General features: G+C 59.6%; 8 protein-coding genes across 8 annotated transcripts; all 8 read left to right on the forward strand.

Annotated features, from left to right (window-relative positions):
- Positions 1 to 814: 814 nt before the first annotated feature.
- Positions 815 to 4,126, forward strand: LSCM1_03149 (uncharacterized protein; the record flags this gene model as incomplete). The annotated part of the gene is made up of 1 exon (XM_067320701.1): positions 815 to 4,126. One exon carries the CDS (start codon positions 815 to 817, stop codon positions 4,124 to 4,126), a length of 3,312 nt encoding a protein of 1,103 aa, XP_067177311.1.
- A 1,277-nt stretch (positions 4,127 to 5,403) lies between these two features.
- LSCM1_03150 (uncharacterized protein) lies at positions 5,404 to 6,738 on the forward strand (the record flags this gene model as incomplete). Its single annotated transcript, XM_067320702.1, has 1 exon — positions 5,404 to 6,738. The coding sequence occupies one exon, from the start codon at positions 5,404 to 5,406 to the stop codon at positions 6,736 to 6,738; it is 1,335 nt and encodes a 444-aa protein (XP_067177312.1).
- Positions 6,739 to 7,613: 875 nt separating this feature from the next.
- On the forward strand, positions 7,614 to 8,972 carry LSCM1_03151 (uncharacterized protein; the record flags this gene model as incomplete). Its single annotated transcript, XM_067320703.1, has 1 exon — positions 7,614 to 8,972. One exon carries the CDS (start codon positions 7,614 to 7,616, stop codon positions 8,970 to 8,972), a length of 1,359 nt encoding a protein of 452 aa, XP_067177313.1.
- A 1,149-nt stretch (positions 8,973 to 10,121) lies between these two features.
- Positions 10,122 to 11,441, forward strand: LSCM1_03152 (uncharacterized protein; the record flags this gene model as incomplete). The annotated part of the gene is made up of 1 exon (XM_067320704.1): positions 10,122 to 11,441. One exon carries the CDS (start codon positions 10,122 to 10,124, stop codon positions 11,439 to 11,441), a length of 1,320 nt encoding a protein of 439 aa, XP_067177314.1.
- Positions 11,442 to 12,091: 650 nt separating this feature from the next.
- LSCM1_03153 (uncharacterized protein) lies at positions 12,092 to 13,168 on the forward strand (the record flags this gene model as incomplete). Its single annotated transcript, XM_067320705.1, has 1 exon — positions 12,092 to 13,168. One exon carries the CDS (start codon positions 12,092 to 12,094, stop codon positions 13,166 to 13,168), a length of 1,077 nt encoding a protein of 358 aa, XP_067177315.1.
- Positions 13,169 to 14,121: 953 nt separating this feature from the next.
- On the forward strand, positions 14,122 to 16,812 carry LSCM1_03154 (uncharacterized protein; the record flags this gene model as incomplete). Its single annotated transcript, XM_067320706.1, has 1 exon — positions 14,122 to 16,812. One exon carries the CDS (start codon positions 14,122 to 14,124, stop codon positions 16,810 to 16,812), a length of 2,691 nt encoding a protein of 896 aa, XP_067177316.1.
- A 1,033-nt stretch (positions 16,813 to 17,845) lies between these two features.
- On the forward strand, positions 17,846 to 19,315 carry LSCM1_03155 (uncharacterized protein; the record flags this gene model as incomplete). The annotated part of the gene is made up of 1 exon (XM_067320707.1): positions 17,846 to 19,315. The coding sequence occupies one exon, from the start codon at positions 17,846 to 17,848 to the stop codon at positions 19,313 to 19,315; it is 1,470 nt and encodes a 489-aa protein (XP_067177317.1).
- Positions 19,316 to 20,411: 1,096 nt separating this feature from the next.
- On the forward strand, positions 20,412 to 21,506 carry LSCM1_03156 (uncharacterized protein; the record flags this gene model as incomplete). The annotated part of the gene is made up of 1 exon (XM_067320708.1): positions 20,412 to 21,506. The coding sequence occupies one exon, from the start codon at positions 20,412 to 20,414 to the stop codon at positions 21,504 to 21,506; it is 1,095 nt and encodes a 364-aa protein (XP_067177318.1).
- Positions 21,507 to 22,014: the final 508 nt, after the last annotated feature.

Genomic DNA, 22,014 nt, shown 5'->3' on the forward strand with positions numbered 1-22,014 from the left:
TTTCTTTGGGCTCTACAGAAAGAAAAAAACTTGAGCGAGCGTTATACAAAAACCGCAAGGACGGCAAATGGGCGTGACGGTTGGCGACCGGTAGGGCTCCCCAGCTATCTGTCCGTCCCCCCACCCTCACCCCCTTCCCCCTCTCCTTATTCTCACCCCCCCCCACACACACACCCTGCCTCGCCCTACACGGACACACACACGCACACGCACACGCACGCGCGTTGATTTGGGTGTCTAAAATTTTATCATTATGCCGACGAAAGCAACGAGCCGCTTTCCTCTGCCCTGCGGCCAGCGAAGTAGCGGAAAGAAAAAGTAAAGAAAGTGCTCATCGTCAGCGTTTTTTTTTTCGCGGGGGAGGGCTGAGGGTCAGCGAGGTGCGCTCGACGATGCAGCACCAGGGTGCCGTGTTGTTGCCCCTCCGCTTTCCTCCGAGCCGTGACGGCGGCGTAGAGCTGCCACATCGCGCGCGTGTTTCTCCGCCCTCGCTGGAAGATGGAGGGATGCCCCGACCTACTCTCGCTGTCTTCGCCTCAACAGTCTGCTCCGCGCTCCTTTTCTGGTCGCCCTGACGGTGCTGTCGCCGCGCCTTGGATGTTGCTCATTACAACTGCCTTTGCTCCCGGTGGTACGTGCCTAAGGCGCACGCACGGGCGCTCCGCCTAAGGCTACACAGAAGCCAAGCACAGAGTCTGTCCGCCGATCTCCCGCCACCCTTACTGCCTTCATGCCGTTTGACTCTGTAGGGGGGTTGCCCCCAATGCCGACGCATGCGAGAGGCGCCACCGTGTATCGTCCCCGGCAGTCGCCGATGCTCACACTTACTTGCGCTGCTCGCCGTCGCGAAAGAACCGCCGCCTCGGCGACGGCGCGATCAACTTTCTATTCAGCAAATTATCCCGATAAATATGCAGAGCACAGCGAGGGGAGAGAGGGCGCGCTTCCACCATTATCCACACCGACGTCATCTTCCAAGACGCTCGTGCCTTATGCGTTTCACGAGGCCGTGCCACCAAATCCCTGGCGGCAGCGGACGACGCTGGACGCCTTGGAAGCGAGACAGCGCAGCGGCCCCCACGGTGTCGCGCGGTTTAGGCCCGCCCTAGAAGCTTCCAGGGAGGCCGTTAACAGCCCATCGAATCATGTAAAGCCACTCCTGGAGCCGTTCCTGTGTGCAGAGGAGCTGGCGCGAGAAGCGGTGGCGGATACGTGGGACTTGCGTTACAGCCGATACTTACAGTGGCTTCGAAAGGGAGCCGTCTCGGCGCTGGAAGCACAAGAGGCTCATGGTGGCCGCCGGTGCCCAGTGGAGCACCGTGATACACAGCTGTCCACCGTAGCGACCAACAGCACGGGCGGGAACTTCACCGCTAGCGAGCTCCTTGCTATCGATGCGGTTCGCAAAGGCGGCCTCGGCAATCTTCGCGCGGAGATGTGCTCTACAGGGCCGAAGCCGCTGCCGCTGCTCCCGCCATGCTCGCTGGCGGCGCCACCCGAAGTCAGGGACAACGTGGGCCAAACAGTCAGCAGCGTCGACAACGCGTCTCGGCAGCTCAGCGGAGCAAACCCAAATGAGGTGGCGGTGCGGCTTATCTTCCAGGAATCCCGCGCGGCAGCGGCGATTGCAGGAGCCGGCCACACCGAGGCGGCAGCGTCGCACGCAGCGCCTGGTGATGAGATTGCGGCGTTATCCGCGGCTCGGAGCACAAGGGAGAGCCTCTGGTGGCTGCCATCGGTGTCTTGGACGCATGGGGTATCAGGGACACTCGACAGCGAGATTGCAGACCTGCTGGTCTCTGGCGACTGGGGTGCTGTTGGCGCAGAAGTGGGCATAGACGCTTCCGCAGCGGTTCCGTGTGCTACCGCTCCTGCGAGTGGCGCGCCGCTGGGCTCGCACGACTGCGTGCTCGATGATGGCTCGAAGACGCCCTTTGGCTTTATAAATGCCGAGAACGACGACGAGGAGTACGAGAATGCCTCCCATTCGAGCATTGAGCCACCATCCGCGTACGACCTCGCCACCCTACTGCGGGATCGAATGCACAGAACTGTTGCCACCTTTACTGCATCTTCGGAGCACACGCTGGACGAGCCTCCGAATACGGCGAAGACTCACACGATCCTGGGAAAGGTGCGACTGGCCACCAAGACGTGGCCGCATGCCCTTCTCGTCAACGCAGTCGCATCAGAGATACCCTCACGAGCTGCAGCCAGGGGTGAGGCCTCTCTGGCACAGCAGGCGCCTGTCGCATCCCAGAATCTTGCCCGCGTACTGCGGCAGCTTCTTTACGAAGAGGAGTACGAGCGTGACACGCTCCGCCAACTCGCCCTGCAGTCCGCGCCAGCGCGTTGGTACTCGACGCTGTTGCCAAGCGGCAAGGAAGGCATTCGCTTCCGCCTCCTCCATCCACCGCCAATGACCAATGACGCAGCGGTGCGAGAGCGTCTCAATGCCGCCATGCTGCACGCTGCAGAAGCCATCGCGCAGCCACGTCGCGACGCTGCTGCAGCAGAGGAGGACCACTACTACTCTACGACCCCCGTGATTGGCACGAGACACGGCAACAAGGCCTCGGACCGCGCTCACAGACGATCGATGGAGCTGAGAGCAGAGAGGGAGAAAGCCGCTCTCTTTACAGCATGGAGCAGCCTCCACGCACACCTCTCTGCGCAGCTGCGCCTCTTTACCGAAGAGACGGAGCAGCGTCGCACGTTGCTCGGCGAGTTCTTCTCGTGCGCCCATCCTGCCCCGTGCGCGTGTCTGGACGTCGATCTCGAGGTGCTCTCCATGTCCGCCGTGCCACTGGAGCCGACGGTGAAATCGGCCTGCTGGTTTGCCTCCGTCGTGTTCGGTAGGTACCAGGACGTTTTACAGCGGGAGCTGCTGAAGCGTTACCAAGCAGAGTATGATCACCTCTACAGCCTCTTCAAGGTGGAGTTCTTCGCCATCTACAGTCACCAGAAGATCGTGGCGGATGAGGCGCGTCGCTTCCGGCAGCTGATTGAGTATCATCAGTTTTGCCACCTCGTGGCAGCATCGCGCGAGGGCGCGAAACAGCAGCCGCACAGCGAAAGCCCGTCAGAGGAGACGGCTCTCACGCTAACGCCTTTTCCTCTCAGCCTCACCTCATTCGCACCGGAGCCGACAGCGCTGACTGAAGTCGCTGGCAGCTCTGTGGCAGCGCCGAGGATGCACCTCGGTGTGCTCTACCGCCGGGACTCGCGCATGCGGCTGCTGCGCCTGCGTCGCCTGTGCTACTGCGCCGCCTTCGACTCCCCCTTCGCCATGTATCTGGTGTTCGTAGAGCTGCTGGTGATCACCGCCACCGAAGAGGAGTTGCGCGGCATTATGATGGCATCAGAGGTGGACCAGCGCGCGGGACTTATGTCGCATATGGCGGCCGAAGCTGCATTGGTTTACCTTGGAGATCTTGAGGGGCGATGCCGTGCGCTAATCGAAGCCCACTGGGAGGAGGCGCGCAACGCCATGCTTGCCGGACCTCTCGTCGTACTGCATGCAGCTCACAAGGCAGAGGTGCGGGCAGTGCAGGCGGCGGCACACGCCAAATCTTGCGAAGAGGCCCGGCAAAGCTTTCTGGAAACAGCGTTGACAGAGAAGACAGCCGCCGGGGAGGTAGAAATGAAGTCGCATCGCCAGCTGTTGCACGAAACGCGACAGCGCCTTCTCGCCTTGATGGCCGCCTGCCGCTCGACCGCACAGTCACTAGCAGTGTTGCGTCAGTGGCTGGACCGTCAGCAACACGTGTGCCTGTTCAACAGCGAGCAGCGACTGCGTGACCGCATTGCGATGCTAGAGGAGACGGATGCCCGTGTGCGAATCACGGCGGCTGCAGAAGCGTCGTTGAGACAGACACGCTTTCTAGGAGCGCGTCGCTTGAGCGATGAGGCGAGAACTGCGCGAGAGGCTGCACAGCGCGCGCGCGATGCGGAGGCGGCGGCCTTACTCGCGCAGCTGCGAAAGCAAGAGGGTTACGCCGCGGAAGCGAACAAGCGCCTCAGCGCAAATATCCGAGCCGGCACTGCGAACATGTTGTTCGCGATGGCCGCTGCGCTCGAAGACGATTTCGAGGCGTATTTGGCATGTCTCAGCAGCCCCTCCTGAGGGTTAGCTGCGAGCAGCCACGGCGTGTTGGTGCCTCTCTCAGCACGAGCAATGCTGTGGCTACCTTTTTCGTTTTTTTTCCTGACTAATGTAAAGCGCGCTTTAGGCGCGTCATTCCTGGGCCTCCTGGTGTTCTCGTCGCCCCCCTTCCTTCCGGTCAGCGGGCCGCGGCCAGCATGCGTGTCTGTGTGGCGCTTGCGCTCCTCACGTGTCACTCTTTCCCATTCCCCTTCCCCCTCACGATGTAAAGGTCTGCCTATCCATCTGTGCGGAGGTTTGCTGGGCAGTTGTGTGCTTGCCCCTCCTTACATCACCTCCCCCTTTCTCACTTGTTCGACTTGAGATCATCAGCGTCATCTCCTGTGTGTGTGTGTGTGCCCGTTTACGTTCTCCACCGTCGTTGCCCGCTCGGCCGCTGATTCTTTGTTGTTTGCTGTCGCTTGGCTTACCTCCCGCCCCCCTCCCCACTATGCACGGGTTGGCATGATGTGGCAGCACCGCATCGTATGTACGATGTATTCCTTATCGTATGAGTGCACACTCGCATCCCCCTTTTTGTTGCCCTCTCTCTCTCCCTCTCTCTCCCTCTCTCTCGACGTACACCTGTGCATGAGCCGCGTAACTCGTCATGTGCGAAATTTGTATGCGATAGGAAAAGAGAAGAGACAGTTTCTTTTTTCTGTCATCAGCAGTTCCATCTGTGGCGGCGCGCACAGGCTGAGATGGCGGCCAATGCCGACAAAGGTCTTCGCTCGGGAGCCAAAGCACCGGATGGCGCGGACCCGTGCTCATTGGCAGCCTTCGCTTCGTTGGGGAGAGGAAATCACCGAAAAGAAGATGACCACGTGGTCTCTAGATAGCGCCAATGTGGCCATCTGCCCGCTTCCCTTTCCCCACGCGCTCCCTCTCTGGTGCGCACCCCTCTCGCGCCACCCCTTCGTGTGCCCCTCCCCCCCTGTCCTCATGTCGCCGCTGCCACCCCCCTCCTTTCTCCGCATCACCGCGCTCCATGTTTCCCCTTCTCGGGGTCGGATTGCATAGCACACAGCATCAAAATCTGCTGCAAAGGTGAGCTTGAGAGGCGAAGGAAAGGAGAGAGGGGGGGCCACACAGTGGGGTGTCATTGCCCCTGCCCGCATGCACATCGCGACTCCCTCCCCACCGCTTATTTGCCATACACACAATTGCCAACACTCGCGGACGTTCTCACTTCCTTTTTCTTTTCTGTCCTCTATTGTCGTTTAGACGGAAGAGAGGAGCGAAGGGATTCGCATACAATGGAATCGGAGGCCAATGCTCCACCGCATTACGAGTGCCTCGGTGTAGCTCCATCCATCAGTGCGGCAGACTTGGCGCGGCACTACAAGAAGTTGTCACTGCAGCTGCATCCAGACCGGGCGGCCTACCGCAAGGATGCTAGCAACGAGGCGCAGGTGCAGGCTCGTTACCAGCGCATCACGGAGGCATACGCGGTTCTATCCGACCCGGAAAAGCGAAACGCGTACGACACGAAGCACGGGGTAAACTTTCAGTCGCGCCTCGCACACGTGCAGAGCGTCATTGCCCAGCACAACACCATGGCCATACAACGCACCGCGATGGAACGAGCCACTGATACTGCGGTCTCTTCGACCTCTGCGACGACTCATCCGCAGGGTGCAGAAGACTCGCTGGTAGGGCCGCAAAAGAACGCTGCAAAAGACACCGATGTCGATGACGATGAGGACTATGATCCCAACGAAGTTGCTGCCCCGCCATGTGATGCGCGGCGCAGAGGCGGCTCGAGCGGCTCTCATAGTGCAAACATGAGCGATGAGGATGAGGCGGGCGACTACATCACCCGTCTATTTGGCTTGCAGCTGCGCACCGGTGCTGAGGCGGCGGCGCGGACGTGCGGTGGATTACCCATGACGAAGTACGAGGTGATCACGCTTACCCGCTCGTCCGTCCCAGCCGTATCTCCTCACGCCCGCACGTGGGGACTGATTTTGGAGAAGAATGTGCTCGTGGGCCTGGCAGCTGATGAGCCAGAGTTGCTGGAAAGTATAGCTGGCATCGGCGCCGTCCCCTTCCCGACGGTGGTGCAGCAGGTGAACGACGTGATGGTGAAGCCGACGACAGACTTACCGCACCTGCTATATGACTTCCACAACGCAGCGTCCTCCCGAATGTCAGCGGTCAGCCCGGGCACCGGCCAACCCGCGCCCACCAACGACGAGGCAGACTCGTGTGAGGGTGTGCAGCCGTCCCAGGCGTGTGTTGAGGCCTCCACGGGCGCTTCAGCAGCCTCCTCGACGGAACACCTCCGCTTGGTGCTGGCGTACAGTACCGTAGCGTACAACCTCGTGGGTGAGGTACACTTGCTGGAGGATGACGATGTGATCAGCCGCTTGGTTCCGTCGTGGTGTGTCGCACCTCAAATCAGGCCGCTCGTGCCGGACGCAAGCGTGCTTTCTGTGAATGGCCTGAGCGTCCGCTCTGTCCAGGAGCTGCGCGCGGCTCTTCGCTCGGCGGTGCTCGATGGAAGAGACGAGGACGCCATGCAGGCAATGAAGCGCCTTCGCACATCTCGCGCAGTCGTGGTGGAATGTTGTCAGCTTCCGTTTCTGTGACGGCGAGCGTTACGCGATGATCTACCCCCGCCGCGCACCCCCCACCACCACCACCTTCTCTCCACTATGCCGGCATCGACGCGGCTGCTGAAATGCTATTCGCTGCAGCACGCCCTCACGTCTCCTATGGCGAGCGCGCCACATTTAAAACGAAAAGAGAGGAAAAAGAGGCAACGCGAAAGCGCCCGTACAGGAGGGAGGCGTCACTGTCGCATACGTGCGTCGCGCTCTGCTCTCCGCGTGTGGTCGTTGAGCAGAAGACCTCATCCAACGGCACCGACAGGCACGTACTGCGGGCGCTTTTCTTCTGTTCTATGAGGGAAGTAAGAAGAGGTGAGAGAGTGGTGCCTGGAGCGGGTCGCCTTTTCTTCGCTGCCGTGCGTTACAGGGCCGACCGCCTCATGACCGTTATGAAAGTCTCTCTCTCTTTCCGTCGCGATCGAGTCCGCGGGTGTTCGTTTGCCCATTTCATCGTGCGATTACCGCCTCGCCCTCCCCCCTCCCCCACACCCTCACCCTCTCTGCCTGCTAGGCAAAGAGCCCTCTGGCTCGCTCTTATCCTGCAGGTATGGACACGGGCGAGCACATGTTCACACCCTCGCCCGCTGAGCGCATAGGCGGGTGCGGCAGTAGCTCTCTGCGGCCTTTCCTTTTTTATTTTTTTGCTCTCTCAACGCCAACCTTTCCCCTTTTCTTTCTCCACCACCAACACCGCCACCCTTCTCCCCGCACGCGCACACACCATAACAAGGAAATTGCCCCGCTCTCGATTCCTGTGCGCGGCGCTGACCAAACGCACTCTCCCCGCTTGGCAGTGCCTTTCTTCCCCCCTCCCTTTCTTCTCGTCCCTCTCTTCCTTACTTCTTTCGGATAATATGCTGCTTCGCAGTCGACTCTACCAGCAGGCTGGCGTAGCCGCGGCAGCCACCCTGGAGGAGCAGTATGCCTCCTCTGCAAGTAACATCAAGGGGGCCGAGAAAAAGACGCGGTGCCGCACCTCCCTACAGGTGTCACTCTCTACCGATAAGTCTGGGGAGCTGTGCCGCTTGCTCAGCGTCTTCAAGCCGTACAACATCAACATCAGCCAGGTCGCGAACCGCCCACGCGCGTACGAGAATAGGGCCCCGCTGCGCACCATTTTCCTGGACGTAGAAGCGTATATTGAGGATGACAACATGAAGAAGGTCATGGAGGAGCTGCGCCGGAGCTTTTCCCATGTCGTTGTGGCTGGATCATGGGTGATCCCGTGGTACCCGACGGAGGTCAAAGACCTTGACGAGCTCGACCAGAGCACGCTCGCCGCTGGAGAGGAGTTGCAGGAAGACCCGGAGAATCCCCATCCTGGCTTTCACGACGAAGTCTACCGCGCCCGCCGCCGCGACATTGTCCGCCTCGCCAAAAATTATAAAACGGGCGATGAGATACCGATTGTGAACTACACGGAAGAAGAGAACGGTGTGTGGACGACAGTGTACGACCGCCTTACTCAGCTATACCCAACGCACGCGTGCCAGCAATACAACTACGTCTTCCCGCTGCTCCTTGAAAATGGCGTGCTGAGCCGCACCCGAATGCCACAGCTGCGCGATGTGAGCGAGTTCTTAAATGAAGCTACCGGTTTCACGGTCCGCCCAGTGACGGGGCTGCTAACATCGCGCGATTTCCTGAACGCCTTGGCATTCCGCGTCTTTTACAGCACCCAGTACATTCGTCACGCGGCGCAGCCGTTGTACACGCCGGAGCCTGACATGGTGCATGACATCATCGGCCACCTTCCCTTGCTCTCGGATCCAGACTTTGCGAAGTTCACGCAGACCATCGGCCTCGCCTCCCTTGGCGCCAGCGATGCGCTGCTGGACAAGCTGGCGAAGGTCTACTGGTACAGCGTCGAGTTCGGCCTCTGCGACGAGGGCGGCCGGTGCAAGGCCTACGGTGCTGGTGTTTTATCAAGCTGTGGCGAGTTAGAGTACGCGCTAAGCGGTAAGCCTGAGTACCTCCCATGGGACCCGGCGCTGGCCTCCACGACGCCCTTTCCCATCACCAAGTACCAGCCGCGGTACTTTGTGGCCGAAAGCTTCCCAGATGCACAGCGGAAACTAGAGACGTGGCTAAGCTCGCAGGAGAAGCCGCTATACACCGTCTACAACTCGTACTCGCGGCGGGTGCAGTCGTACCCGAAGAATACATGGCATATGCTCCAGGAGCAAATGAAGCGCACGAACTTCACCTTCTGAGAAACGACGGAGGGCGCGACGAAGCAGACTTACACACGCACGCGGGCCCTCTGACACACCCTCTTTGCTTGTAGCTCTGCCTCGCTCTCTCTCTGTGTGTGTGTGTGTGTCGGGTGCTTGCTCTCCCTGTAAATTATCCGTGTAAGATATGCAATCGCTCCCCATATCTTGTAAACCTTCAATGCGCTTGACGCCTCCTATGCTCGTTGCTTGTTGTAACGATACATGCACATATATATATATAACGTATCTATATGGTTCCTGTGGACGTCTCCCGCACTTGTGTGTAGTTAGGTGTATGTGTGTGTGTGTGTATGTGCATATCTGCCAAGGCTTCAAGCGAGCGTGCGCCTCCGCTGATCTCCGTCTTGCATAGGGCGTCATCGGTTATTTCGCTCGCTTCACGCTACGCAGCGCCCAACCTCCCCCCTCCCTTCCGCGTCATCACCAGTCGAAAAGGAAGCTGAGGCTGGCAACGACGCATACACAGTGGCACACTGAAGAAGAGATGGCGATGCTTCATGGGTCTATTCGTGGAGGAGAAAAGAGTGGGGGAGAAGAGAGGGGAGGGTGGCGGAGCACCACCAAGGTGCCCCAGGTGTATCGCGTCTCTGCCGGAAGCGCTGCGTTCGCGTAAAAATGCATATGTGGGCTCCCGCCCACTCTGCGGGGCTCTCTCAGCTGTACTGCCTTCGTTGCTTTTCGCTGCCGCTGGGCCCCTCTGACGAAGGCTTTGGTGCGGCGCATTTATGGGGATAGGGAGGGGAGGTCCGCACCGCACTGCAAGACGAGCTTGCTGCCCAGCTGTGTAATTCGTCGGATTCGTCCTGGAAGGAGAGGGGAATGGAAGCGTGCGGTAGGCAGCCGGCCCACATTTATCGGCTGCGCCGGAACTTCTTTGATACACGTGTGTGCGTGCGTCTATATGCGTGCCCTTCTACATGCTTACCACGGCCCCGCTCTCCCTCTCTGTCTCTCTGCTTCGTTTTCGTACTCCTCGCTCGAGGGAGCTATCACGGGGGACGCTGCAGTCCTCCTCAGTGCGGTGGACAGTAGCGGAGCTTCTCTTTCAAGAGTGTACTCCTGCATGTTTTGTTTGGCTGCGCTTACAGCTCAAGAGAGCGTCCTCCAACTCTCGAGCTGCCGAACATGACATCTCGCCAGCCAACCCGTCGGCTCGTGGACGTGCTCAAGCAGAACAGCAAGAAGACGCTCGATCGCCACGCAGCGCAGTTGGCAGCGGCAGCAGCGTCACTTCCTGCCGAAGCGATTCGAACACGGTTTCTGCGCAATCAGTTCCTCATCAACCCCAAAGCCATGCAACTGTTGTCGACGGAAGAACAGCTCACGCGGTGGCAAGTGTTCGGGGTGTACAAGCCGCCATTCTGCCCCATGCGCCGTGCTGATGCGGTGGACAACTACCACAACGTCTCAGTCGAGTCCTTTGTAGAGTCCGCACTCGCGTCCAAGGAAGTTTACCCCGTGCTCAAGCGCGTCTTGAAGCCGTCTGAGATGCGTGTGCGTGTGCTCTACAGCATCGATACCTTCGCCTCTGGCCCGGTGCTCGTCAGCGTCTCGGATGCTCACCGTTACGCGACGTCCCTGCAGACGACCACGATGGAGTACGATCTGCTCGTAGGCGGGCATCTCCCGGTGCACGGCACAGGTAATCACACGGCCGTCGACGTGGCGCAGCTGTTCCCTGGCGTCTCGGTGTCTTCACGTGGCAGCGAGGCTGGCACCGCCGCTGAATCGGCAGGCGAAGTCGTGCCCGAAGCTCACTACGTGGTCAAACGGAACGGGTACTACAGCGTGCACCCAGTATCGCTGCTGCACATTGTGATTCAGAGCCCGCCAACGTCGCGGCCGCCCTCGTTGGAGCGCTTCGCGAGGGAGCACCTTGGCACGTGTGTGATAGGAGACCCGTTGGTAATGGGTGAGTTGATGCAGCTTCGCGCGAGCCCCGCTGCGTCGCGTCCTCATACATCGATAAGCGCAGCACAAAAGAGCGGCAGATCGGCAGGAAAGAAGGAGGGAGCTGCGAAGGATGCCAGTGGTGAATCCAAGAGGGATCCAGCCGCCCATGCGGCGGCCATGAAGCTCGCGGCCAATCCGCACATCGTCTCCTGGCGCGGCGACTGCGACTTCCCTCGTGTCTTTGCACACTTGCGTGAAGTTCGGATCGACACGAGCGCTGAGATACCGAGCAGCTCTCCGGAAGGCGACTTGGCGCGGAACGCGCCCTGGAAGCCCTACGGCAGCCCAACGATAACGACGGTTAGTGGCCACAGCCGCACTCCCGCGCCAGCGCCAACGCATGCAGAGCCGGTGGCGCAGGTTCAGCCGATTCAGGTTCACTGCCGCAAGTGCTTTGATGGTCTCCTGCAAAAGCAGCTCCATGCGTCGCTAAAGTTCCGTCGTATCGGCTTACTAGATGGCACCTGGACCCCTCAGACAGAATACCTGTGACTGTTGGGAGAGAAGAGGGAGGGCCGCATGCGCCGTTTCGTGTGGGAAGGAAAGAAAGAAAGTGGGGCGCGGGGGCGTCTGCGTGCGTGCGACTGTATGTGCAAAGTCGTTTGGCGCGTATGCGACCACTGCGCGTTAGTTGTAAGTCCGCAGTAGTGATTTGGAGACTCGCTCTTTCGTTCACACACACACACACACCTTCCAGCCTCTGTGGCGTCTGTGGGAGGGGATCTCCCGTTCTCTGCCCGCGCCTGTTTCGTCGGTAGAGGAAGATGAGCACTACTACTACTACGAGTGTGTGCACGTTACTGTGAATGGCTGTCAACGTCGGGGCACGAGGCGCTGCTCAGTTTCCTCCATGGCAACAGGCACGTTGATTCGCTTCGATTCCGTTGGGTCTTTAGATCACCTGCTCACGTTTTGCCGACGCTTTGCAGACTCGGTTGGTTGCCCGGTCTGCCTTTTCTTGTTTGTTTCTGTGGAAGCCACACACACACACACACGAGCACTGCATCCGCCGCAAGCAAGAGTCGGGAGCGTGCCGCCGCGTTGAGGTGAAGCTTGCCATCAAGCCCCAAACGAGACATCGGGGGTGAGACGACAGCGTCTCTGAAAAGACTCATCACCACGCACACGAGCATAGCAAACGAATGGCTCAGAAGCCGAACAATGCCAATGCCGTCGTTATTCCGGACACCGCGCAGTTGATGCAGTCGAAGCGACTGCAGAACCTCGCGGATCAGCTAGAGGGCTCACTGGCCGTCTTGCGCGGCATGCTGGAACGCCTGCAGAGGCGGATGGAGAGCGCCGGTCACGGAGCCCTCCTGCCCTTTCAGCTGCGTCGAGCCAAGAAGGAGAAGGAGGAGCTGGAGCGAGAGATTAAGGAAACGAAGCGCACCATCAAGAAGTTGATGCTCATGTCCAACCAAATGACACAGATGATGGAACTCAAGAATCAAGTCGTGGAGAGCACACGGACGCGTCTTCTAGAGGAGATTGACGAGCTGAAGAAGCGGGTCAGTGACAACTCGCAGCAGATTCGCCGCGGCTATGCTCAGCGCATCAATATGTTAGAGCGGTACTGGCCGTGGCGGCAACTGCGCGAGCTGGGCGACACAACGGTGGGTGCCACCTTTGAGGAGGAGCTGGCGAGAGGGCCTCGGTACCGGAACGTTGGAATCCAAAATAACATCCAGTCTGACTACGTTGCTCAGCAGCTGCACTGGCTGCAAGAGCTGTGCAACCACGAGGATGTTTTCCGCGACCACATGCGGCACCTTGAAGACATGGTCGAGGACTTGAACGACATTACCGAGCTGCTAGAGACCAGTATGACGTGCACCGTGTGCGGGATGCTCTACGAGAGACCCGTGCTCCTGTGGCCCTGTGGCCACTCGTTCTGTCTCGCCTGTTTCGAATGCCTGGCGATCGCGCCGAGTCTCTACCGCTGCCCGACTTGCGGCAGCATCGGCAGCGAGGGCTTCCTGCACAATCTGCTACTCGCCGAGACGGTGGCGAAGTGGATGTTCAAGGATCGTGGATACGGTGACACACAAACGCCCATCAACACCATCCGAGCTCATCTTCCGCGGTTTCGGCGAGAGCAGATTCAGTCACGCATTGTGCAGCTGAAGAGTGAACTGGAGAAATCGCGCGGGCGCCCCTCTTCTGCTGGGAGGGACACATCTGAGAAGGATCTGATCACCATTTCTTATCGACTCTATTAACGGTTCGGCTCACGTCTTCGCTCATGGCGTATGCGCCCCTGAAGCGCAAGCGCATGCCGTGTATTTTGCTGGATGCTCAACATGGACTTGTCTGTTGCGCCGTGCGCCTGCCTCTTTTTCTCTGTGTGTGTGTGGGGGGAGTCTGTCTCATATGTCGGCCGACCTCGCCCTCGTTCTGCTGTCTTTTCCCTCTCGCCTCCGGCGTTGTCGATGGTGTTTGCTGATGTACAGTATGTGCGCCGAGCTTGCAGACGCCTCTGATCGGCACCCTCAGGAAGGGCAGCATTCACAGGCCATGAAAAGGGGCGGCCGCAGCAGTAGCTGCGGTGTCCGCTGCTCCTCTGCTACATGGCTGCCCCCTTGGCAATGAGTACGCTTTCCAATGTGACAGGGAGGGGGAAGTTGGTCACAAGGTGTATACGTGCGAAGAGGCGCAACTCGCCTTCACCCCTGCGCGAGCCGGCTTGCGTCACTGCGGATGTGTTGCGCAGTGCGGAATGGATTTTCTCCGGCCTTCTGCGGCTCAGCACTCTCTTTTTTTTTTGTTCTTTGGAAGGTTGCGGAGGAGGAATTCATGTTGATCGGCAAGCACGGCGATGCGAAGTTAGCCATTCTACTCGCAGGTGGGCCTTGCGGGCACAATCGGGGCCTCTTCGTGGCGTTCCTGTAGGCAGCGGCCTTTACTCCTTTCCGTTGCGTTGTGATGCCGCGAGCGGACTGTCTCTATTCATCCATCACGTGGTGCCCATTTCCTCCTATTGCTGTGATTGCGCTGTCTGCGCGCCGACTTCGGTGCTGCGGTTCGTTCTGTTTCGTCGTTGCTGTACGTAATGGCGCGGCAACAACGTTTGTCGCCACGCTTCCCCTCTCCTCTCCACACCCGCCCTCCGCTTAGGTTGGAGCTCACACCACAATTTTGTAGCAAGAGTCACAGCTCAAGGGAGGGAATAAAAATGCGCGTGGATCGCGGCGACGCAGAAGACATGCGTCGCTCTAAGGCGCGCGCAAAGCAGCAGCGCTGGCAGGAGCGCAAAGAACGCTCCAAAGAGAGCCGTGATGAGATTGACCAGCTGCGGCGCCGCTGCGCCGACATGCGTCGCGACTTGGAGGCCATTGCCGAGTCCAACGAGGCGAACACGGCAGCAGAGCATCAATATGCCAAGTTTACGGAACTCCCCATCTCACAGCGCACTCAGATGGGGCTGGAGCGCGGCCATTACACGATACTCACACCCATTCAGAAAGGCGCGCTTCACCTGGCGCTCGCCGGCTTGGACGTCCTCGGCGCGGCGAAGACGGGCTCCGGCAAGACCCTCTGCTTCGTGATCCCTGTGCTGGAGCGACTCTACCTCGAGCACTGGTCATCGGACATGGGTGTTGGGGCACTGCTTCTGAGTCCCACGCGCGAGTTGGCGCTTCAGATTTTCAAAGTGATGCAAATTGTCGGCTACAAGCATGTCCTCTCGGCTGCGCTTCTCACCGGCGGCCGCGATGTGGGGGAGGAGCGCAAACGTCTACACGCCATCAGCATAATTGTCGGGACCCCCGGTCGCATTCTTCACCACCTGCAGGACGACGCGGAGCTCGTCCTCGACAACATGCAGCTCTTTTGCATGGATGAGGCAGACCGGCTGCTCGACATGGGCTTCCGTGAGGCCATCACAAACATCCTGCAGTACCTGCCCCCGCAGCGGCAGTCCCTCCTCTTCTCCGCAACGCAGACGAGTGATGTGCAGATGCTGGCCCAGATGTCACTGAAGAATCCGCGCTACCTCTCCACACAGGCCATCACAGCCGCTCCCACGCCAACGACTCTGTGTCAGAATTTCATCATTGTCGAGCTGGACAGGAAGCTGGATGCGCTGCTGATGTTTCTCAAGCGCCACCCCAACGACAAGATCGTCGTCTTTGTGAGCACCTGTAACCAGGTAAAGTTCATGCACTTAGCCTTCTCGAAGATCCTCAAGAAGATGCGCATCCCCTCCATGTGTCTGACCAGCAAGATGAAGCAGTTCCGTCGCGAGGAGGTGTTCCTGACCTTCTGCCGCTGCAAGTCGGCTGTGCTCTTCTGTACAGACATCGCCGCACGCGGGCTGGATTTTCCGCTCGTGCACTGGGTGGTGCAGTACGACTGCCCGGAAAGCGCGCAGACCTACATTCACCGGGCCGGCCGCACGGCGCGTGCTGGGGCACGTGGCGCGAGCATACTCTTCCTCACCCCACGTGAGACACCGATGCTGAGCTATCTGCATCACAAGCACATCCCGCTGCGTGAAATTGCGATCAAGCCCGACTACCTGACCTCGTCGCAGGAAATATTCGTCGCACTGGTGGTACAGGGGCTGAAGTACGAGGCACAGAAGGCCTTCATCGCGTACCTGCGCTCCCTCTACTTCGCCTCTAACAAGAACGTTTTCGAGGTTGGATCCGTCGACGTGGAGGCCTTTGCGAAGTCACTCGGCTTGCTTGTTGTACCTGACATGTCAGAGCTGCATAGCCTGCGAAGAAGCGCCAAGAATTTGCCGTGGGACGTCGTCAACTTCATCGCTCAGCGTAGTGGTGGCGGCCGCGATAAAGCTGGCAGCACCATGACGCGGAAGGAGAAGCACTTGAAAGCGGCGGACATGTACCGCGTTATAGAGCAGAAACAGCGTTTTGCGAACAAGAAGGGTGCCCTAGGCAGCGATGGCCCAAATAAGAATGACGGGCTTGCGGGTGACGCCCTCAGCGACAGCGACAGCGACGACTTCCTTGTAAAAAAGACGCCAACTGAAGCTTCTGGTCGTGTCGCCGTCGGCCCCATCAAGGCTGGCACCGTTGCGACGGACTCGCACCCGCTGCACCTGACAGTAGAGGAGCGCCTCGCCGGCATCTCCAAGAACAAGCGCCGAAAGCTCATTGAAAACGCCGACATCCGCGTGCGCGATTTGGGTCTCAACCAGCGCATCGTCTTCCATGACGACGACGAGTCCGACGACGAGGGCGACACCAGCAGGAGGGGCCACAGCAGCGGCGTGAAGGCGAGCCCTGCACGCTCGTCTCCTAGTGACAGCGACGCTAGCGAGGAACCTGGCACGAGCAAGACGATCCTGCTCAAGGAGGCGGCGGCGCGACGCCAAACTGAAGGTCCAGGAGAGAGTGAGGGCAGTGAAGGCAGCGCCGACTTCACGACCAAGCTGCAGACGCGCGTGCAAGCCAGCAAGGCGGACGACCTCGAGCGTGCCAAAAAGATGCGGCGGCTGCGGCGTCTCCAAAGGCTTGGCCGCGTATCCCGCAGGTTGACAATTGAGGCGAGCGGTGTGAAAACGGCCGACGGCGGGCCTCGCCCCATCAACTCGGATGACGATGCGAATGATGGTAGTGGCGACTACTACGACAAGGACGTGGACGGCAGCGACGCCGAGAGTACCGGCTCCATCAGCGCTCTTCTCAAGGCGGCGCGTGGCGAGCTCTACAGCGACAATGACGACACAGACGAGCAAGAGGACTGCGTTGTACGAGGCCCTCAAACGGCTCGCAAGCGAGCGCATGAAAAGCGCGCCTATCACAGTATTGATAGCAGTAACGGCAACGACAGTGTGGAGGACGCCGATGAGGTCGAGCCTGCGCCGCCAGCTTCTAAGAAGTTGAAGCAGGGGCGTTGAGCTGATATACACACACACCTATACATATATATATATGCATCTGTATATGTCCCTAAGGAACACCGCTCAGCGTTCTTCTCTTCCACCCGACCCAAACGGACCCGCTCAGGCCCCTTGCCTTGTTCAAGACCGGCGTGCGAGAGCGGGGTGACATTAACGGATCACATTCGTCTGAGTGGCCGACAAACGAAATAACAATGGCGAAGACGACTCCCCTTCTCCCTCCCCAAAAAACACACAAACGCACGATAAAAAAGACGAAGGCGGTGACCAATCCGTGTGAGAGTGTGTCAGCCGGCGGAGGGCTTTTTGTGAGCTGTGCTGCGTCCACGGTTGTGGCAGTCATGTCTCTGATGTTGCTCCCCATCCCCCCCTTTTTCGCTTGGCACGTTTAATCACGTTAACCTAAAGGGCTTTGTGTGTGTGTTTGTGTGTATGTGCGGGTGTTGGACAGGTGAACAAGACTATGCACGTCACACTTGTGTCAGAGACGTGTGATATGCTCTCCCGCTTGCCCTCTCGAGAGGAAATCGATGCAGAATCGGCAATAATCAGGAAAGATAGCGACGCGCCGAATTCAATTCTAACCCTCACTGCTGCGCTTCAAGTCTTGCGTCTGGTTAGCGCACGCTCTTGTGCCCGTCTTTCCTGACAACGTGCACCTCAGAGATGCGCGCACAGATACAACAAAAAGAGGCGAATGGTGGAGCGTTGCAAAACAATTGTCCGGAGATACCCAGCCACTTTCGACTGCGTAAACAGAGCTCTGCACACGACCGTGTGCTACCCGTACTGCCTGCCCCCACCACCATCACCACCCCAACGACACCATAATCTCTGCTCTGTCACCTATATGCACTTGCGCATGCCGACCAGTGAATCACCTCGCCCACCCTACCCCCTTCCGCCGGTCCTTTATGCGGTCCCCACACCCTCTCGCGCGCTTCGGCCTCACGCCTGTACACAAGCTTCGGAGCAGCGTGTGTCTTCCCTAGCCTCCGGCCTCCTCTTGTCTGCGTGCCTCGTGCTGAAGATGTTTCGACGGACACCGTTTTGGCCCAAGGTGACCCGCTCGTGGTCCAAGTCGTCCATCAGCGCTGCCACGGCGCACTTTCCGGATGCCGTCGGTGCCGACCCCGCCGCGTCTCGCACTGGGGCAACCTCGGCAAAGGAGACGCGCAGCTGGAAGCTTCGCGACGACACCGTCGCAGCCAACGTGCTCCCAAAGCACCTTCGCACTGCCCTGCGCAAAGTGCAGCTCTACGGTGACCTCGTCCGTTTCAGCCGGCCGGTTGGCTGGCAGCTCCTCCTTATACCTTGCTACTGGGGCTGCTCGCTAGCCGTGACGCATGCTCTTGTGTGGGAAGGGGCCGACCCCGTGGTGCTTTTCGCCCCGCTCATTCCGCCTCATTTGTTTATCCAGTTCTTCTTCGGCGCCTACCTCATGCGGAGCGTCGGGTGCATCGTGAACGACATGTGGGACCGCAAGTTTGATCGCATGGTTGAGCGCACCGCACAGCGCCCGCTGGCTTGTGGCGCTGTCTCCATGACAGAGGCGTGGGCAATTCTTCTCTTGCACCTCGTCATGGCCGCTGTGATCGCGCTCAACCTGTCCCCAGCAGCCCTGCAGGCGTGCGTTGCCATCACCCCCATTTGGGTCGTGTACCCCTTCATGAAGCGCATCACGTACGCCCCACAGCTCTTCTTGGGCCTTTGCTTCAACTGGGGCATCTTTGTAGGCTATGCCGCGGTGCTTGGTCGCGTCGACATGAGCATCTGCCTGCCCATCTATTGCGGCGCGGTGCTTTGGACGATCTTGTACGACACCATCTACGCCTACCAGGATCGCCGGGACGACCTCCAGTGCGGTGTCAAGAGCACTGCTATCTGGATCGGGGACCGCAAGTACATCCTGAGTGCCATGGTGGCACCTATTGGTGCAAGCATGCTCATTAGTGGCTTCTTGGCGTCGCAGTCGCTGCCCTACTACATTGGCATCATTCTGTGCATGTATCACCTGCACTCTATCGTGGACGACGTCAACATATACGACAGCTGGTCCTGCGCGCAGGGGTTCCAGCGCAACGTGCGACTCGGCATGTACGTCTTTCTGGCGATGTGTCTCGGCAACGGCTGTTGGGCGTTGGCTTCCGAGCACGAGGCGGAGCTAGACAGGAATGCGGACAGCGCTCCAAAGGGCACGATGCTGTCACGCTTTCTGTTTCTCAACCGCGAGGTGCAGGGGGCGAGCTACACAACGAGCAGCTTTAACTGGGCGGACCGCTTTATGCATCCGGCGTTTGTGCAGGCCGAGGGCGCCAAGGCTGCGGGCGCCACCGAGGCACCGCCAATTCCATCCTGGATGCGGCGTGAGTACTTTTCGCAGAATGTTGGGGGCATTCTCCTCTTTTGTGGTGTGAGAGAGGAGACGGTGGAGGCGTGGACAATGTGGTCGTACGAGCTGATGGATCACTACAACATGTTCTCCAAAGTAGCGCTCTAAGGGGGCTAGCGATGGGGAGCACGGTGGCGGTGCGTCCACCTATGCACCCGGTGCGTCGCACTGCATCAGAAACAAGCGATGCAGGAGCTGAGGGAGAGGGGGGGTAGAGGAAGGGGGCGATGTATCGCGGCCCTCAGTCCCCCCGCCTCTTTCTTCCTCCCTGCCCGATATGAATCGCTTCTCTACATTGACGCCGCTTCTTGCTTATTCACCCGAGCCCCCTCTGCCCAACCCCCGAAGAGGACGAGGGAGCGTGAAGTCGCCACAGGTCGCAAGCCATTATCGCAGACGTGTCCTTTACCGCTTTTTTCGATGTTGTTCTGGTTGTTGTGTTGCTCACTGTGCGCTGTGCATGCTGTCATGACATTGGGCGGGGCGCTGTGTTGCCGTTTGAAGGGCATCCGTGCACATATGTCTTGAGAGCGCCGCGCGAACCGTCTGGCTGCCATCGCGGGCGCAATCGGGTAGGCGCTGAGGTGGCGCTATCAGCGTTCATGCGACCACACCTCACAGCCATTGTCTTTGCCGATGACTCACAGCAATCCTGAAGACCCCATAGCCTGCGACAGAGTGCTTGCGGTTAGCTTTCTGTGCGGACGATCTTTAGAAGCCGGCGGGTGTGCGTTCACGCAGCATTCCAGTCCTTTTCATGTGCTCTCACGTTTACCTGATGCGCCTCTGCGTACTTTGGTGGACCGATTCCGTGTCCTCGTGGCCTCCTGTAGCCGGCTCGCCGAGCACCGCCCCTTTTAAACGAGGACACACGGGGTCAGTCGCTCCGTACATGGCCAGCGCTCTTGTTCCCTCACGCATGCCGCACTGCCGTGCACCATTGCCGCGTGCCTCTTGTTTCTTTTCTCTCCTCTCGCCTCTTTCTCTCTCTGCCGCGTTACAGCTGCATCCTTTCCCGGCCAGCCCCTCCTCTCCCGCTGCTTCCGCCACCGCTGGGCTGGGGAGGCGTCGTCTGAGGGCATTTCGGATCAGTCGACAAGGGTGCTACCTTGTCCTGTTGCTCTTTACTGATTTCATACGTGTGGTTGTATCCGCACATTCCGCGCCCACGCCACGTTTCGCCGGAAGACAGCTGCAGCATTCCATGGCGGAGCACCAGCAGCCCTTCTCTGCGCGGGCGGCCTTGCCCAAAGACCGCGTTGCACCCATCGAGTCGATGACGCACCCATCCTCTGTGAGCGTTCGTATTACCGCAGCGACTTGTGCGCCCGCGCAGCTCCCACGCATTCAGGAGAAGGCATGGTACTTCTATACGGCACTGCGGCCGCTCATCGAAAGGTCGACGGGCCATCGCGACGGCAGCGAGCAGGAGGACCTTACCGGTCAGTCGAAAGAAGACGCAGCAGGCCCGTCTGTCCTGCACAAAGGCGCGGAACGGGTGGGGTCCCCAAACGCGGAGGGGCAGACGAGCAGCGACGCTCCCAGAGAACCCGCGCCGGCCTTCTGCATGGAGGCGAATCGCCTCTTTTTCGAAGATGTCCCGTCTCACTCCGGCAGCGATGCGTCTCTGGCGGACCTCTACAGCCTACGCACGCTCTACGCATCCCGCTGTGTCAGTCTCGGCATGCGGCAGCCATGTGACCACGTCCTGCGCCAGCTTCCCTGCGAAGCTGGCCGAGACGCAGCCAATGAGTTGCGGGCACTCGTCGCTCGAGACACGTACGTCCCGGCCAAGGTGTGCCAGGCTCTCACGGTGCTGTTGCCCTACTGCACGGAGCTGGAGTACTTGGACCTCTGCAACTCAGGACTGCGGAGCAACTCAGGCTTCATGACTGGTGTGAACGCACTACTAGACGCACTCATCTGCAGTGTGAGGGGCAAGGCCATCGCTGCAGCCCTGCACACGATTGACCTCTCCTTCAACCAACTGAACGACCGCACTGGATGGCGACTCGTACGCCTCATTCAGCGACGGCCTCGCCTCCGCGTGGTCAACACGGAAGGCACGGAAATCAGTGACAAGGTAAAAGCACACATCGCTGAAGAGTTGCGTAGGAACTTGACAGCGCGGAAGTCGCCGATGGCTGGTGGTGAGACGGATGCAGAGGAGACGATGGCTGCTACCGCGACTCAGCCTTGTCATCTCAGTGGCCCGCTGGAAAGGCTAAGTGCAGTATCTGTGCCGCGCGGCAACGTGGCGGACGAGCCGCAGGGAAGGCTCAGTGTCGTTCGCGACTAAGACGGCATCTTCTCAAGGATGGCTTTCAGGGCGAGTGGACGGCACAGCTCAGGATGCAGGGACTCATATGGAGGTGGTGCGTGCAAAGCAACTGGAGGCTACAGCGTCAGAGCGAGCGGCCCCCGGCGCGGCAGAGGCCCAACGGCAGCAAGGGAGTAGCGGTGTGGTGGTGGTGTTGGTGAGCAGTCTCAGCATCGCGTGCCGAGCGATGGGGCTGTGGCGTCGGTGTAGCTGTGAAGGCCGCTGTACCATCACTGGAGCCTCATGCCCCGCATTAATCACTGCGTCTTGCTACCACAGGGCGTAGAGCAGGAGGCGCCACTCCGCAGCACCGCCTCGGCAGCATTCGAAAAGAAGCCGCTTTGGGCTATGAGCCCCAGCGGATAGTGAGGGGTAGCCGTCACAGGCCTACTGGAGCCCTCTCGGCGCAGAAGCGGTGTGACCCGCTAAGGCGATGGGTGCCGCAGGGGAGCCTCTGCCGCTGAAAGGCGCTCGTTCGCGCGCTGTT

This window comes from Leishmania martiniquensis, chromosome 28 (genome assembly GCF_017916325.1).
Source record: "Leishmania martiniquensis isolate LSCM1 chromosome 28, whole genome shotgun sequence".
Taxonomy (NCBI): Eukaryota; Euglenozoa; class Kinetoplastea; order Trypanosomatida; family Trypanosomatidae; genus Leishmania; species Leishmania martiniquensis.